Here is a 16407-nt window from a genome sequence, read left to right on the forward strand (position 1 = left end):
AGCGATGAAGCACCAGTTTCCTGGAGGTGAGTATGCAGGAGAAAGCCTTTTTTCCAAAAGTAAGTAAACTGGTCCAAGCGGCGGTGAGCGTCACGAGGCACGCGAGTGCACAGTAACGCAAAGCACCGGCCTTAAGGATAGAGCTGCTTATATAGCTGAGCTTCTGAAGCCACGCCCACCAGGTTCAGCCTACCTGCCACACCCTGCCACACCCGATGAGTCAGCACATGAAGACGAGGCCTAGGGAGCCACACCCGATGAGTCAGCACATGAGGATGTTCTCTGGAATAAAGGCTTTCAGCTCCTGGAAAGTTCTTGTAAAATAAAAGCACTCCTGCACTGAAATAAAGTAAAAGCACTCCTGCACTGAAATAAAGTAAAAGCACTCCTGCACTGAAATAAAGTGTTCCTGCTCACATCTCTATATGAGCCTGGTGCCAAAGGTGCCAGGACTGAGTCTAGCTAGGGCCCTTGTGTTTATAGGTCCCAAAGGGACATAAGTGAGTCAAGGACCCATTGCCCCCATCACTAGATGGTGTGGTTTTTGTGTTCTGGGGCCTGTGGCCATGACAGTAAGTCCATTATGTGTACAATGGGTATTGTGTGGAAATGCTCAGTGTTCTCTGGCGCTTTGTTCATTTTCTCCCCTGCACGCATCATCCGCATCTTTCCCTCTGTAACCTGTGTACAACTTAGTAGTCCCTTCCGGTAAATAGGCTGCCTCTTTTGCTGCTTTGTCAACCAGGTTGTTCCCTTGAGCGATGAAGTTCTGCCCACCTGTGTGGATGGCACACTTTATTATAGCTACCTCTACGGGCAGTTGTAATGCTTCAATTAGCTCACTCAATAAACCAGCATGTTTCCCTGGGGACCCATCGCTCCTCCTGAATCCTCTCCATTCCCACTGGGCCAGACCTGAATGTATGGTGGACGTGACATAAGCCGAGTCCGAGAAATGTTGCCTACATGCCCTTCTGTCATGTTTAGTGTGTTTATCATGGCCACTGGTTCTGCTGCCTGCGCTGAGTAGCGTGATGGCCATCTCATTTGGGAGGCAATTCTAAATTCCCCATCCCTATGTTACACTATTGCGGCACCAGTGTGTCTTTGCCCTGTAGTTGGGTCTATGCTTGAGGACCCGTCAATGAAGACCATATCTCCTGCCTCTATTTCCTCTTCTTTCACATGAACGTTCCCTTCCATTCTGTCCACGTATGCTGTGCAATCGTGCATTTATTCCCCTGGCATGGCTGGTTCTGCTATGAATGTGGCTAGATTCACAATGCGACACCTAACAACCTCAATGGCTGGGTTTGTCAGTATTATCTCATAACCTGAAACTCTCTGTGTGGTGAGAGTGGATTTGGATTTCTCCAAGATGGGAAAAAGAGAGTGCTCCTCCACGTACAACACCATTGGGCACCCCATGGCAATGGTTGCTGCCTTTTCTATAGCAATCGCTGCAGCCGTGAGTGCCTGTTCACAGGGAAAATGGCCCTGCATCAGTGGGTCTTAGAGACCGCTCTAGTAAGCCAGCAGCTTGTGCCCCTTCAGTTTCTTCTGCGTGAGGACTGCCGTCATTACTGAACCATGTAAATGAGAGAACAGGTAGATTTTTTCCTTGTATTTGGGAGTTGCCAACATTGGCGCATGGGCCAATGCCTCCTTGAGTTCAGCAAAATTCTTGTTAATTTCTGCATTTTATGTGTTTTTTCTCTTTCTTCGCTTCTTTCAGTGCCTGGAGGAGGGGCTTTGTGAAAGTGGAGTTGCTGAATACCCATGCCCTACAATAATTGCACAATCCCATAAATTGTTACATCTCTTTTACTGTGCGGGCAGGTGGTGTTCTGACATGAACAAAAGAATAATTTAAGACGGCTTTTCATATCTCATGCTGCCTATAGCCGGTGAAGCAATGAAAAATGTAAAAAGACAGCTTTTTCATATCTCATGCGGCCTGCAGCCATTGCTAGCCATTCGTCAATTATAGAGCCACTTAGCACAAAATGTTAATGTGAACACCTGCTGGACAAATGTTCTTGGGCTCAACAAGGTCCAGGAAGTGGTGCTTTCCTGTTCTTGCAGATAGGCAAAACACAAACGACAGACTTAACTGCACACCAGTAGGTGTGAGCGTTGACTTCACACCATTAGGTGTAATCTGAGAAGCACCTTTAGAGACAGAGACAAGTACCCCCACCTCAAGCATTGCGCCCATGTAGTGTAGTGTCTATATGCTGGGAACCAGAATGTGAAATTCGTGCAGTGCCAGTGAAGATACCAATACCAAGGAGAATCCTGGAAGCAAGGTTCCCATTGAGAAAGCCATACCTACATACACAACAATATGACGGCCATTTGAATGAAATACCAGAAGGAGTGTGAAAAAGTCAGCAACAGAGCAGGTGGGTGACGTCACACGAAGCAAGACTCACACACCCCGAAGAGATGCACAGACAAGAGAACATAAATATTCTATAGGCATCAAGAAAGTATCAGAGACCAGTAACATTTCGGAATCGAGATGAAGAATGTTAATGTTACTGAAACGATGAAGATATCAAGTCATTGTGCACGTGTGCAGATGCAAAGAAACACAAGTAAAAAAAGTATTCTTAAGGCTAGCTATGTAGTGAATAGATTGCGGCATGCGCCAACATACACACACACATATATATATATATATATATATGTGACTGAACTATGGATGATTCCACTACAACATTTTTAGCAGAGCTGGACCAAAGAAGGAAGGCTTTTCCAGTGTGTTGCAGCTGAAAAGTAATCGAATTACAGAAGTGAATCAAAGATGGACGAGGCTGGACCAGCCCCAAAAAGCCAAGGCTGCTTTGGGCTGGAATGATCAGACGGTAGTTACAAACGTGTGAAACAACAAACTCCTGTTCAGAAGACGGGCACAAAAACAATGAAGACGTCAGAGGTTCCTTAAATAATAGTATTTTAAATGCAGCAAAGCTCAAAACCATGGTCTTCAGTCACGTGGACGGCTCAAAATGGACAATCGTGATGTGCTACGCCTACACAAGGAGATAGAGTATGCTATACTCCCCTTTATTCTCAGGCATGAAGAACAATCTCAAGGGCAATCTTCAAAGGGCTAATTGACTGGCAGACAGCAGTGTGATGATGGATAGAATAATAATTGGTGCGAAGCTATGGTCAAGACCAAGCCACCAGCACCTGGAGGCCAGCCTGCGTGCTGCTGGTGTATGTGGAAAAGTACTGACGGATGTAAGGGTGCCAACCAATTATAGAGAGCCACGTAGTAAAGAGCCCTATAGTTTGTATAACCAATGGGACGTTGTGTATTTGATTATGTTAATAGTGACCTGTTTGTGGGGAGGGCTTAGTTGCCTCACCTGATACTAGAGACCCTATCACTCTCTTAGACAAGTATAGAACTTATACCTATATGTTCCCTTAGATCCAATCACTTTTTCCAATAGGTTTTTGTAGTTTGCCACGTAGGATGATGTCAGAAATGACCAGTTTTTGCTACATAAGATGCTTTTTTATAAGATTGAGAGAGAGCAAGAAGATCAAACGAATTGTCGTTGTTCGTTGTAACTCCCTGCTTTAGACAATTGCAAATAAAACAGCTTTGATTTGCCACCTTCCTGAGTTAGTTTGATTATTGATGTTTGAGTATCTTCTGAATCCCCATCCATCTCAAAGTATTGCTACCTTGTCTTAAAGGGCTGGGTCGAGAACCCTGGTTCACAGCCGGTGGATTTAACATGGGGAAGTGTTATATCTGATAAGGATTCGCAAACAGACACATCGCTTACATGCGCCCAGTTAAGGCCCATGGAATGCCATACAAAGTACTAAGTAACAAGTGAGAGAGATGTCTCTTGACAACAGATATATGATGCAGAGCTCCTTTAATGCCATAAAGTGCAGTGAAGGCATTCACCGAGAGGTGCGAAAACCCACCTAATATTGTTTTACATAGGGGCCCTAGTTCAGCAAACTCAGTGACACATTGAGCCCTAGGCTTTACTGTTCCAGATAGCGGATATGACAAACGCACACGGGCAGGGAAACCATGTTCCTTCACATATAAGGCCCAAGTAAAAAAAGGAAAGCGGAAACACCAGCAGACTTGCCAGGGCATTGAGGCCTGTGGGGCTGGAGAGGAGTGCAGTACAGAGGAGGCCAGAGCAGAGCAGCAGCAGATAGACAAGAGACAGCCGGGCCAAGCTAAGCAGATCTCGCCAACCCAAGAAGGAGCTGTTTCATCTGATACACACACTGCTCTAAACGTGAGTGACAGGTGGGGGCTTGCTGAGTGCATTTAGTCTGATGGCGTGTAATATAGTGTAGCATAGCTTCATGAGACATAAATGTTACAGTTGCTGTTAAACTAAAACCACCACTTGTTCTATTATTTATCTATTCAAACATGCTCTTTGTCCACATGGCAATTGTGTTCATAGGTGTGATGTTATGTCATATCTGCTTTTGCTTTAGCTTGTTTAATGAAAATAAGAGCCCTCAGGATATAGGGGGTCATATTAAATGCATTAACATGATAACTCCTGTGTCAAGTGTATAATTCAGAGTAATGCGTCAGAGTGGTATCTCTTTGAGTCCAAGAACTTTAACATTCCTGGCTGCATATGTTTAATAATGTTGATAAGCACATGAACCTAGGCATGCCTGTCTTTTAGCGCTGCAAAACAGTCTTGGATGTATGTTGACATGAATGACTGATGAACAAGGATCTATTGTCACAGCCTCAAACGAGGTGGACATAAGAGGCTCATGGTCACACCTAATTCTAGGCAATCAAGATAGTTGGCACCCCTGCACAGATGGGACATTTCAAGATGACCGTAGCATTGTTAATAATAAAATAATCTCATGCCCCAGTCAAGATAAACGGCCCGGGCAAAAATATTTCTTCTAAAAATCTTTATAATAAAAAGAGGTTAGGTAGGTACAGAAGATGGCCCATCGGGAAATCAATATCCCCATCCATTGTAGGGCGGTGGTGTTCGAGTGGCTTAGGGCATCTCACTGTTAGGGAGTTAATGTACACTTTACAGTGGCGCTCGGGCAACTGGGAGGGCTGCCCACTGAATCGCTCTTCACTTATTTGAAATCCCCAGCCAACAAGGTAAATAACATGTATGCAACTCTCCTGATAGGAGGAGACTTAAACACCATCCAGTATCGCCCATACCAGTTTCTTGAATTGGCTTTAACACATAAAAATCATGTGAATTTATTTGGAGGTAATCTAGTTTATCCACAAACAAATGCTAGACATGGACCGTTAGCCACACCCAACCTGTCACTAGAATGTTTAGCCCAGTTTCATCCAAACCGCAGAGGCCCCTTTCTACAAACAGACTAACCACTACTGGCTACACATTGTGACACTGTGCGTAACCTTGCATTCCTATATGCTGTACAGTATGGCATTGTGCCCGCCCAGCAGCCACAAGGACAGATGGACACAGGAGTGCAGCTACAGACATTGAGAATTATATTAGGGTCATGCCCTTCCAGGAATGAGGACATACCCAAGTGGTTTTCAGAAAAGCTAGGACAGCTGCAAGCAGCCTATGCCCAGGTTACACCACAGCATAGTCATAGGGCACTAGCCATGTTCCCTCCCTCTGGCTGCACACCGCCTTTAGCGAGCTGTGACAGCTGGATCTCAATTTATAGCATGCTTTATTTACAGCTGATAGACACACAGTTTACACATCGCTAGCATTAATATTGGCAGACATTATGGGAACACAGGGTGCTGCTGCCGCCATGAATTTAGGCTTCTCCATAGCATCCTATAATTATCAAATAGTTGAGAGCATAATTCTACTCTTATTGAAAGGATAGCCTGCAAGGTTAGAAGTTCATAGAAAAGTGTCCCAGTAGTTAAATGAGCAAGAAAAAAGGGAGCAATTTGGGGACATGGTGGCATCCACTTATCAATCCCTAGGCAGAGATCACCTAGGCAGGAGACCTGCAGAGACACAGAAGAAGGCTAACAAGGATAGTAAGCCAGCCAAGGAAACTCTTCTCTTTCTGGTGTTATCTTCCTTCCTTCTGTAGTTATAATCTGTCCCAGGTACACCACCTCTTTCTGGCAAGACTGTAGGTTGTCCCTTTCCACAGTGTATCCTTTGTCAGCCAGCAATGTTAAAAGGTGTATCGAATCTGCTCTGCACTGATCCTCAGTTTCACTACATACCAACAGGTCGTCCACATATTGCATCACCGTGCTTTGCATTTGCAAATTACTCAAGTCCATGTGGATCACCCTGTTAAATATACTGGGTGATTCACAGTACCCCTGTGGTAACCTTCTGTGTTTGAATCTGACCCCTCTATACGTGAACACCATCAGATTCCTGGAGTCTGGGTGTAGTGGGATGGCAAAAAAGGCATTTTTTAGGTCAATCACTGTAAAATACTTCACTCCTGCTGGGATGTTTCACAGTATTTTGGCTGGGTTCGGCACAAAGGGGGAACTCAGCCTCTACAACATTAACTGAGGGGCGGAGGTCTTGTATGAATCTCAACAACCCCCCCTTGGTTTTCTTTATGGGGTAAATTGCAGTGTTACATGGGAACATGGATGTCTGTATTATACCCTGTTGCCATAGTGCATGGAGGGTGGCATATATGCCTTTGTCTGCTTCACGGGAGGAGAGTGGGTACTGCTTTACTCTTGGTAGTAATGCTTCCTCTTTCAATTTTATTTTTACCGCCCCTGCTCCTTTTAGCACTTCCACATCATGGGGACCGTTTGTCCACAGCTTCTGTGGGACGTTTTTTAAGTCTCCCTGTGCGTATCCAGCCTCTTTTTTCACCAGTTGTGTTTGTTATGGCACTGGCTTCTCTAATTCTCTTATGGGGCAGGGAATATGTATCTGGAACACTATTTCCCCCTCCTCCTCTTTGTCCCCATCTGAAAATAACTGCTCATCTGTCGCACCTGTTGTTGTCAGTGTTGGGATCAATACATTTGCAACTCTATGTCCTCCTCATCTGTTCCACATAGTATCACCATGTCCTTTCTAGTGATCACTTCTTCAAGCTGCAGCAGTACTGTGTGCCCGAGGGAATTTCCTTGTGGCACTGTGGCTGGAACAAAAAGTCTGATGCTAGTCGGAATGTTTTCCGTTTTATCTCTGGCACTCCTCCCAGTAATATCAGGACACCATACAGAAATAGGTCAGCGTACTTGGGCTGCCCTCGTACTGCACTGTGGGCACATATAGCTTGGAGGATGGGGGCCACTCTGGCAGAATACATGCCTCATCTTGAGCACACCATGCCCTTTTCCGTAAATGAAATTGTTGCATTTAGCTTGCTCAGCAAGTCCGTCCCCAGGATATTGATAGGGGTCTCTTTTGAGTACGATACGGGAGCTACGAGGTGCTGTGTCCGATCGTCAAAGGTAAATCTTTTGTTACTGGAACCGTGACAACTGCCCCAGAGAAGCCCTGCGTGTCCATTACTTTATTTGACAGTGGGAATCCACCCTCCTTTATGCATTACTTGGTGGCCCCCATGTCTATCAAGAACAAGAACTCTTTCTGTCCTATTTGGACTGTTACCTCGACTTCCTCTTCTGGGTCTTCAGTTACTGCTAGGACTGGACACAAGCGCATTCCCTGTGGGCTCTCCTATTGTGATGTTATGTTTGATGGGAACAGGAACAGATTCCCTCCCAGAACGCTTACTCCACTGTAATGGGGGACCACATTCTATCCCAACGCTGCTGCGTTTTCCGGTGCCTGTGTGGGCCTGTCCTGCCGATGTTTGTGGCTGCACCCATGCAGGCTGTAGTTCTCCCTGCTGTGTGTGTACTTGCTGGGGCTGTGTCTGCGGCTGCCCGAACTGCTGTGGCTGTATTTGCTACATGATTGGGCCCTGCTGTTGTGCTAATTTATAAGCTTGCGCTTGTTGCCCTAAGGGGCAGGTGTGCGTAAAAATGTCCCTGGTTCCAGCATATGAAACGTGGTCCAAAAAACCAGAACCCTGCGCCTCTATATCCTCCCCCTCTCCACCGCTGTGAGTACCCTCTCCCTTGTGGCTACCCCCCTCCCCCATGGCTCCACCCCTTCCAGAACGTATTACAGTGGTGCGTACTGGGAACCCTCCCTGTTGAGCGGGGGAAACTGCAGCAGTGTCAGGTATAAGCATTGCCCCTTCCATCACAAACTCCTGCTTCCTCTTACAATAGTGCACTATGGTATCCTGCATTTCTGGCTATCCCTTTGCCTCTATCCCTACTATTTTATCTAGGGAGGCCTGGCCATCTGGTGGCAGTTCTTTAACCAATATATGGTCAAATAGAGGTTTATGTTCATTCCAGGGATTCCGCGTCTCTAGTGTCCAGATCTCCTGGACCTGTTGTATATATTCTGCGGATCCTCGTCTGGTTTCATCTTGCGAGTCATGATCGTCCCTAAATCTGAGCTGTCCAGATACATACTTCTCAAAACTTTCCACACATGGGCACGGCAGTTGTTGAACGGGGCTCCATTGTGTGCATTTGGGCTTAATTTTACCCTGCTATACCCTGCTTGCTCCCATAATTTGTCCCCTTCATCCCCTATTATCGCTGCAAATAAACTCTTCATGTCGCCTATAGCTAGCGTCACCCCTGCTGTTTCTTTCTCGAGCAGACCCACCTGCTAGCCCCCACCACGAGGTAGGGAAAGCTACATATGAGACTGTTTCTGTCCATTGTCTGCCAGGGCACATAGCGTACATCTCCTTTTCCCTTCTGCAATAGTGGCAATTGTGTTGCCCAGGGTCCTGTTTCTCGTCCCCCCTTCTTTGTCTGTGCCAGTCCAATATTCACCTTCTACTTCCGATTGCGGAGGATGGTAGACCAGTTTCTACTGGGCTACCCCTTGGCGTCCTTCCTCCTCTACCTTTGCCCCTTCTCCTCTCTTTATCTGGTGTCCACTGTTCGTCCTCCTCATCGCTGATCTCCTCTTCCTGCTCGTCCTCATCGGACTCAATAAGGTCCACGTCCCATCTTTCAGTCTCTTCCTCCTCTGGTCATGCCCCTCATTATCTAGTTTGAACGTTATCCTCCTGGATGTCCACCCTTGTCCCTCCTCCGTGTCCACCCTTTCTCTGTCCTTTCTCTGCACTTCCTTCTCAATTACTTTCTCTGCTTCATCATTGAACAAGGCGTCCACCCGTTGTGTGCTGCTTTCTATGTCTGCCAAGTATTTCTTGTCTCCCCTGCCGTGCTTGTCCCCTCGCCTCGCCTCCCTGCTTTTCTTTTTCCCCTTTTCCCCTTCCCCTCTGTCTAGGGAGACCGGCCACGGATTTGTATACCCTGCTGCAGGCCTTAATGCTGGGCATGCTCCGTATGGTGGAGGCGGGGCACTGGGCTGTTCGGCCACTTTGTCTGTCTTATTGCCCTGTTTCATGAGCTCCTCCATTTTCTCTTTGTAGAACTTCCACAGCCCTAGAATATTCTGTCTGCTCTTAAGCTTAGAACCCTTGTACTTTGTTAATAAGTGTGAGAACAACGGTTCTATTATCTTGCTATCAAATGTTCCCTCCCCTGCCCATGCATAGAAACAGTGACCTGAACCCATCGAAAATGATATTTTAGTATTTTATTGCAATATTGGGACAACTATTCACACATGTGATCGAGGGGGCTATCTCGAAAAGCCATTATCCTTAGCTCTATTCACGTTGACCTGTTGTGCCCCCTACATCAGCATCCCCTTTTTCTATTTGCCCTTGTCCTATTTCCCCTCTTTCCCTCTTTTTCCCATTCACACCCTCACTTGCATTCACCTCTCCCACGTAAATACTTACTTCTCCTCACATCCTATTTACAAGCTCTGGCCCTCTCCACAGGTCTGACCATGCACACCCACCATGCACTCTGGCCCTCTCCACAGGCCCGTCCACTCACTCTTTATTAGTATGCCTCCAGCCCTCTCCACAGGCACACATTTATCTATGTTACTATAGGCAGACACCAACCCTCACCCTTCCTCCACTGCTACTGTGCCAAGCGCAATATTGTACACCCAGTACCGTGGGTGTCAACCCTTCCACCTCGGTCAGAGCCCCGAAGGAAAAAACAAAACAAACCCTAGTCACCAACCAACAACCAATGCTCACATATGTGCCAACATATACCACTTTGTAGCTCAGTTCCTTCAACAAATAAAAAATAAAAACAACCCCGCCCATGACGCAACTATACAATCGTCTGCACTGCATGCAACTCCCGTCTAAAAGGTTCTGCCACCTTCTATGCACCTTTTCTGCTCTAACACAGACGTGCCTGCCACCCATCCACTCCCTATGGGCTGGATTGCACAAAAAAATCTACTACTTCTACAGCCGATCGTCCTCCTGTCTTGAGGATGCGTCCTAGACACTGCAAAGAAAAAACCCTCCCTTCCCCAAATGGGCATGCAACCATGGCAGAGTGCATTCATCCACTGGTGCACTCACGTGTCCTAGAAATCCTCGAGCCCTCTCGGCACTGTGCCGTCCATGCTGGCTCACTCCTCCTGCTGAGTGCAGGCGGCACTCAGGACCAGGAAGACCTTTACAAACTCGGCATCTGCAAAACCTCCTTGATGGTGCATGTATAACTGGTCTGCGGTCGCTGGACCCGCGCACCTCCCAGAAGTCGGGAGGAATAGCCTCAGTCAGCCGACTGAGGATCTCAATGGAGCCTCCAAAATGTATCAGGTGTCCTTCACGAGCGTGTAGCCAATAGGACATCAAAAGTATTCCAATAAGGAACGTACACCAGGCAGGAAGTAATGCTGTCTATTACTGCTAGGTAAGCACAAATAAAACCGCACAGTGGAACAGAACTCGTTGATAGGGGCTGACAACACTGCCCACTGTGGTCAAACGTTTTATACAATTAAAGGTTATTTGCTTAGTGGGAAACAGTTGCGATTAATGTTGCACAATATTAATCATCCTATGAGGCTGATTGGCGGGACTACCTTGGTCCACTATAGCTAAACATATGTTGATCCACAATGATTGGAGCAAACCCTTTTACCCCCTCTGTCCATCACCTCCTCTGTGCCGCCACATTTCTTCCCCCTCCATTCCAAAAATGACTTGTTTCTTTATTTGTGCTACTCAATCATGCTGACCTCTGGGATTTTATTATTCTGCCGTTGGTCAGCACACGTAGAAAAACATGAGTCGTCCTAAGCTTGTGAGTAGAGAGACATTCACACAGCATTCGACCAATGAGGGTCCTCGCGAACATCAGCGAGAACACAATATCCTTGTTACCTTTCAGGAACACCAAAACTCACCTTCCGATTGGCTCCTTCCCATATAACTCCTCGTCCAACATCCTTCTTCCCAGGCCCATCTTCCAAGGGGCATATTGAAACCGCTGATCACACATGTGCTTCCCAGAACATGTTTTTATGAGTCTCATTTTCCCTGGTCCCAGTGAGCACCCGTGAGCCTTGATTGCCGGCCGTGTATCTGTCTGCTGCCTCCTGTTCCCAGCATCTACTGTCTCCTGGGAACAGTCAGCTGGCATCGGTCTTCCCGCATCCCGTTACCGCAAAGTGCTCATGCAATTTTTATGTTTGACCACCATGCATGGCTTGTCAGTGTTAATGCCACATTATTATTTACCTGTAGCTCTCGCCTCATATTGGTGGGCTAGGTAGTTTCCCCTCCCAATAGGTTACCCTAGTTATCTCGTCCTCATACCTCACACTCCCAAAGCCCTCTCATGTCCCCCCTTGAGCACCCCTTGTTCCTGGACCTCTCGAGCTGTACGTGAGCCTTAGACAACTTTATGGCACTGTCAATGATATCCTGTCCCACCTAGGAGTGCCCCGTCCCGTTCTCATCATTCCCTCAACTTGTAGGCACGCCCCCTTGGCAGTACTGAATCAGCACCTTCACTGTATTCTATACACTTAAACTCCCTTGCATTTTACCTACTGTGCCCTATCCCTCTGTTGTACTGTGTTAGTGGAGTTCTCACTGAGTATTCATCGTTTTCTTCCCTGTATGGCTGACCTAATTTGTTTATACAGGGCAGTGTTTGCCTTAATTTATTGCTCTCACTCCTGTAATGACTTTGCCTGTTGTCATCTTGGAAGGTTGTATTAGGGTTACGATTTAAGTAGGCTTTTTTTCTTTTTCTAATTTGGATAATGTTTCCTCTGTCAGTCAGATTGCCCGTCAAGCACATTTTAACCTGTGTATGTTGACAGCTGTGTTCAATAAAATATATTTTGAAAATAAAGTGTTGTCATGACTGCTTGACCATTGCTATCTAAGGTGAGTGGAGATCACTTGAGTGCGACCAAAGCTTGCTTAACCTGGTGAGGGTCCTCCCTAGAGTCTGAACACTATCTCTGGAGAGATTCCCGCCACTAGGACACTCAGTGACCCTACTTGCACTGCCATTGGACCAGGCTTTTTCTTGACCATTATTAATACAACTTCATACGGAAAATATACATGATCACCCCTCCCTCCCTGTGAGGCCATTTGGTGACCAGAGAAAGAGGTGGAAGTGGCTGAGGATTTGTTATGCCACTGATCTATGACTGTGACCACAGCCAAATGTAGGGCCTTCCTACCCATCTCTACTGGCTAGCCACGTGCTTGCCCAGTGTGATCTATTGTAGGCCCACTGTAGCAGATTCTTACTGAGCATGCTTTACATTTGGCCGAAGAACAAAGGACAAGCACAGGGGTAGAAGCCAGAGGACATTGAAAGCAGCTCCCAACAGTACCCCTAAAATTCCAGCTACCATGACTCTGGGCCTCCTTACGAGTCTGGCAGTAACCCTGCCAGTGCTTCCGGTGGGTTGTCGCCAGACTCGTAACATTTTACTGGCACCTAGCTTCTCGGTGCCACTGGGACATTGTAATGTCTGTGACTTCCGTGAACCCATAGTAATGGGTTCACGGAAGCATCAACACTGTTACTAACAGTGCCGATGCTTCCGTGATGAGTCTGCTTACTGCCCCGGCAGGCATACTCGTAGTGTGGCGGTCTGGAAACAAGGGTGCCGGTGAGCTTACGAATCCCTTGTTTCCAGACTGCCACAGTCAACATGAGGCCCTCTGACTCCTTGCACACTTTCCCGATCACCATCACATTTGTTTTGCCTCTTGATCCAGTGACCTGATTGTGGGAGTTAATATATCTGCCTTTTTAAAAACAAAGCAATCTCTCACTGAGAGCCTACCATATTCTTAACTTCATGTTCATGAACTTCGCACAAATAAATAACTTTTTTGTGGTGTTTCGTATTAAAGATTGCTTTATAAATATGAATAGAAACATAAAGCTGTCTAATGTAAGTACCTCAGAGCCACCTGACACCACAAGGAGATCATTAGTGTGGACCAAACCATCTCTCGCCTCTAGAACAGGGTTTTCAGGCCTACGGCTTTCCAGATGTTCTGCGCTACCACTCTCATGTTCACTCTTCATTGACTTTGTTTGCTTGTTCTGGTGGAAGGATAGCCCAAAATATCTGGAAAGCCAAAAGTTGCAGACCCCTGCTCTAGACTATAAGCTAAAATCAGCATTCATAATGAATATATGCCATTCCTTGCTTCTTATTGTATACAGTACTAAAAACATAAATAAAAAAATTAGTGTTAGAAGTATATGAAAGAGAATTAAAATAGTGACATTTTGGTCATTGCTAAGAACATATGAGTTCTTCCATTGAATTGCTCCTGTTCCTACAAATAATATATATGTATATATTTTTTTCCAGTTCTCTACCTACCCGGATAAAGATTTATGTGCAGAGATTCCCACAGATGGAGAAATGCAACTGTCGTTCGATTCTATGCACACAGATGACTTCTTCAGGCCCACATATTTTACCAGCTGTTTCTTCAAATTCAGACTCCAATCTTCAAAAACGTTACCGATGTTCCTTAGTGGAAGTGATAGATGTTGGCGTCAGGTATCCACCAGAGTGGCGCAAGACCCTCATTATGCTGCTGTACGCTGTACTGTCCACACTGCTCTCCTCCTTGGTTGTTGTTTTGGTCAACAATTGGGTTCCTGCACAAGAGATTGTTTCGCCTCTTCCAGATCTATTTCCCAGGAGTTTTGGAAGTTCTGCCTGGGCTTTCCAACTCTCAGAATTTTGTTCATTCCTGCTTTTGACACTGTGGCTCATCCAGTGGTTTCTTCTTCGATACAAGTAAGCAATAATTATGAGATGATGTTTATCTATTAGTCAGCTGCTGAAACGTTGTATCAATAATGTCTCGAACATTTGCATTTATTTGTATCCCTGCACCTGCTGTTTGACCAGGAATTACACCTCTACACAGGGGTAGACTGGAACCAAAAATGCTCGGGAAGTGGTTGTCAAAGTAGCTCCATAGTTAAGTGAATGAGTGGATGTATTGAGCACACCAAAAGCCTCTAAGTAGGGTTTGATGGGGATCTCCTCCCAAAAACTATTGGAAAAACAAATGGGTACAAATAGTGAATTTGTAAGTACATATGTCCCTATATTAAGATTAAAAGGCAGTTAAACATAACAAAGAACTACTGAGATATAGGATTTGTCAAGAGTGAGGAATAACATACTGAAGGATTTATGACAAATTCACTTCAAAGCGATGTGGGCGATGAGGACAGATGGAAGGAAGAGTGTGGCGTAACTGGTAGAGAGGGTAAGAGGAGCAGAAAACATGGGTACCCACACAAGGAGGTCCCTGGTGCATAGGTCCACTGGGAAATCACCAACATGCCCTGCAGGCTAGTCCACCACTGCCTCTGCATCCTTGATTGAGCAAGGAAATGTTATCAGATGAAAGGATGAACGTTATTGTATTCAAAAGCTGTAAGGTAACTTTCCAGTTGTGTTTGTTATATCTGCTCGTACACTTTCTCTTCACATTTCTTACTTTTGTAATAGCACCTCCTTACAGGTAGGAAGACCTTGTTGTGTACAACTACTTTTTTTGCACTGCCTTCCCTGGAAAATGTTACTGTACCTGAATAATTTTGCCCCACATTCCGCCTGGTACTTACACCAAATCTGGAGGACTGATGCAGCTCCAATATGTCAGTAGAAACTGATGAGAATGCGTAGGACCTATGAGTAATAAAGATTACTGGTAAGCAAAGTGCGTATTATCCTCACATCTCTCTTCCTTGTCCCAGTACTTAGTTTTGCGGAATCCCAAAAATGATGTGTCTTGAGGCCCAAAGAATACCAGAAACACATCAATAAACATGTGTGCTACATAACACACAGTTTGATTAAAAACATTTGATTTTTCTATTTTTTAGCTATAATAACGGACACACTTATGCGGTATACACCGTATCACACTGCAATTATTTTAAAAAAGAACTCATTGGGCCATGGCCAGGATGCTGCCATCCCTCTTTTGCCTCTCTTCTGAATTTCTGATTGAGGATGAATAGATGCCTAGGAATCTGCTAAGGCTATTGTGGATCTGATCCACCTACTCGGGAACATGACCAATTCCTCGACTATTATACCATATGTGACAGACAAGCTGTCAGATTTGCAGAATGAGGAGGGCTTCTTAAGATACAGTATCACCTCGTTTGGTAGTTCCTAATAGTGCAATTGTTCCTCTTCAGTAGATTATTGTGCCTGGAAGACACAGTTAAAGGTATCTTTGGAGAACAATGAAAGGAATAACATTCCTTTTGTCAGAAAGGTTGGATCAGACGTTAAATCCAGAGCTTCTGGGCAAACCTCCAAAACAAGTCCTCTTTAGAAAAGGGAAACTATTTCACCCAGCCTTCAGTCTGAAATTACTGCCACTAAACGAACCATATTTATCATAAGCACTTAGATAGACCGTCTCCCAGTATGCTGCCTTTTGGAGAATAGCAACGTGGGGATAAAGCCTTACGTTTGTTAGTCTAAACCTCCATCTTCCACAGGCCGATGCAGCTGTTGCAGAGACAACAGGATGCTCGTACCCATTCCCCATAAGAAGTCATTTTGCTATGTTTCCAGCCTCTTCCAGTAATGCCCTGTAATAGGAATCATTCATGCTCTTAGTTTATTCAGGGTCCGCGGTTACATGTTCTTTATTATACAACTCACTTTGCCCCATATTGACAGATTTAGTTTGCACAATCTCGCAATGTCTGTTTCTATATTTCTTAATAGTTAGTTCAAGAAAGCCCTAAACACTTTGGACCAAATTCTCGGGAACACTATACCGAGATAACTAAAGTTATCTGTTGACCATTGCATTTCTCATTGTGTAGGATGCACCTAAAACAGTCCACTGACAATGGTACAGTAACTGTTAGCAGGTTTGGCATGTATTGCTTTTTTTATTGGGCCAATCGGCCACTTCAGCCACAAATTTAAATCCTGGTTTCGCCTCAATCTATCTTCC

The 16407-nt window shown here is 45.5% G+C and overlaps 1 protein-coding gene across 1 annotated transcript in view; it reads left to right on the forward strand.

The window, feature by feature from the left end:
* The window catches only part of LOC138581314 (phosphatidylcholine:ceramide cholinephosphotransferase 1-like), a 716924-nt gene that overhangs the window by 14741 nt on the left and 685776 nt on the right, over positions 1-16407 (forward strand). The window contains exon 2 of the mRNA XM_069652542.1: positions 13770-14207. Within this exon, the coding sequence (XP_069508643.1) occupies positions 13816-14207 (392 nt within the window). The 5' untranslated portion in view covers positions 13770-13815. The remainder of the gene's footprint in view (positions 1-13769; positions 14208-16407) is intronic.

Source organism: Ambystoma mexicanum, chromosome 3p (genome assembly GCF_040938575.1).
Source record: "Ambystoma mexicanum isolate Mex_15411 chromosome 3p, UKY_AmexF1_1, whole genome shotgun sequence".
Taxonomy (NCBI): domain Eukaryota; kingdom Metazoa; phylum Chordata; class Amphibia; order Caudata; family Ambystomatidae; genus Ambystoma; species Ambystoma mexicanum.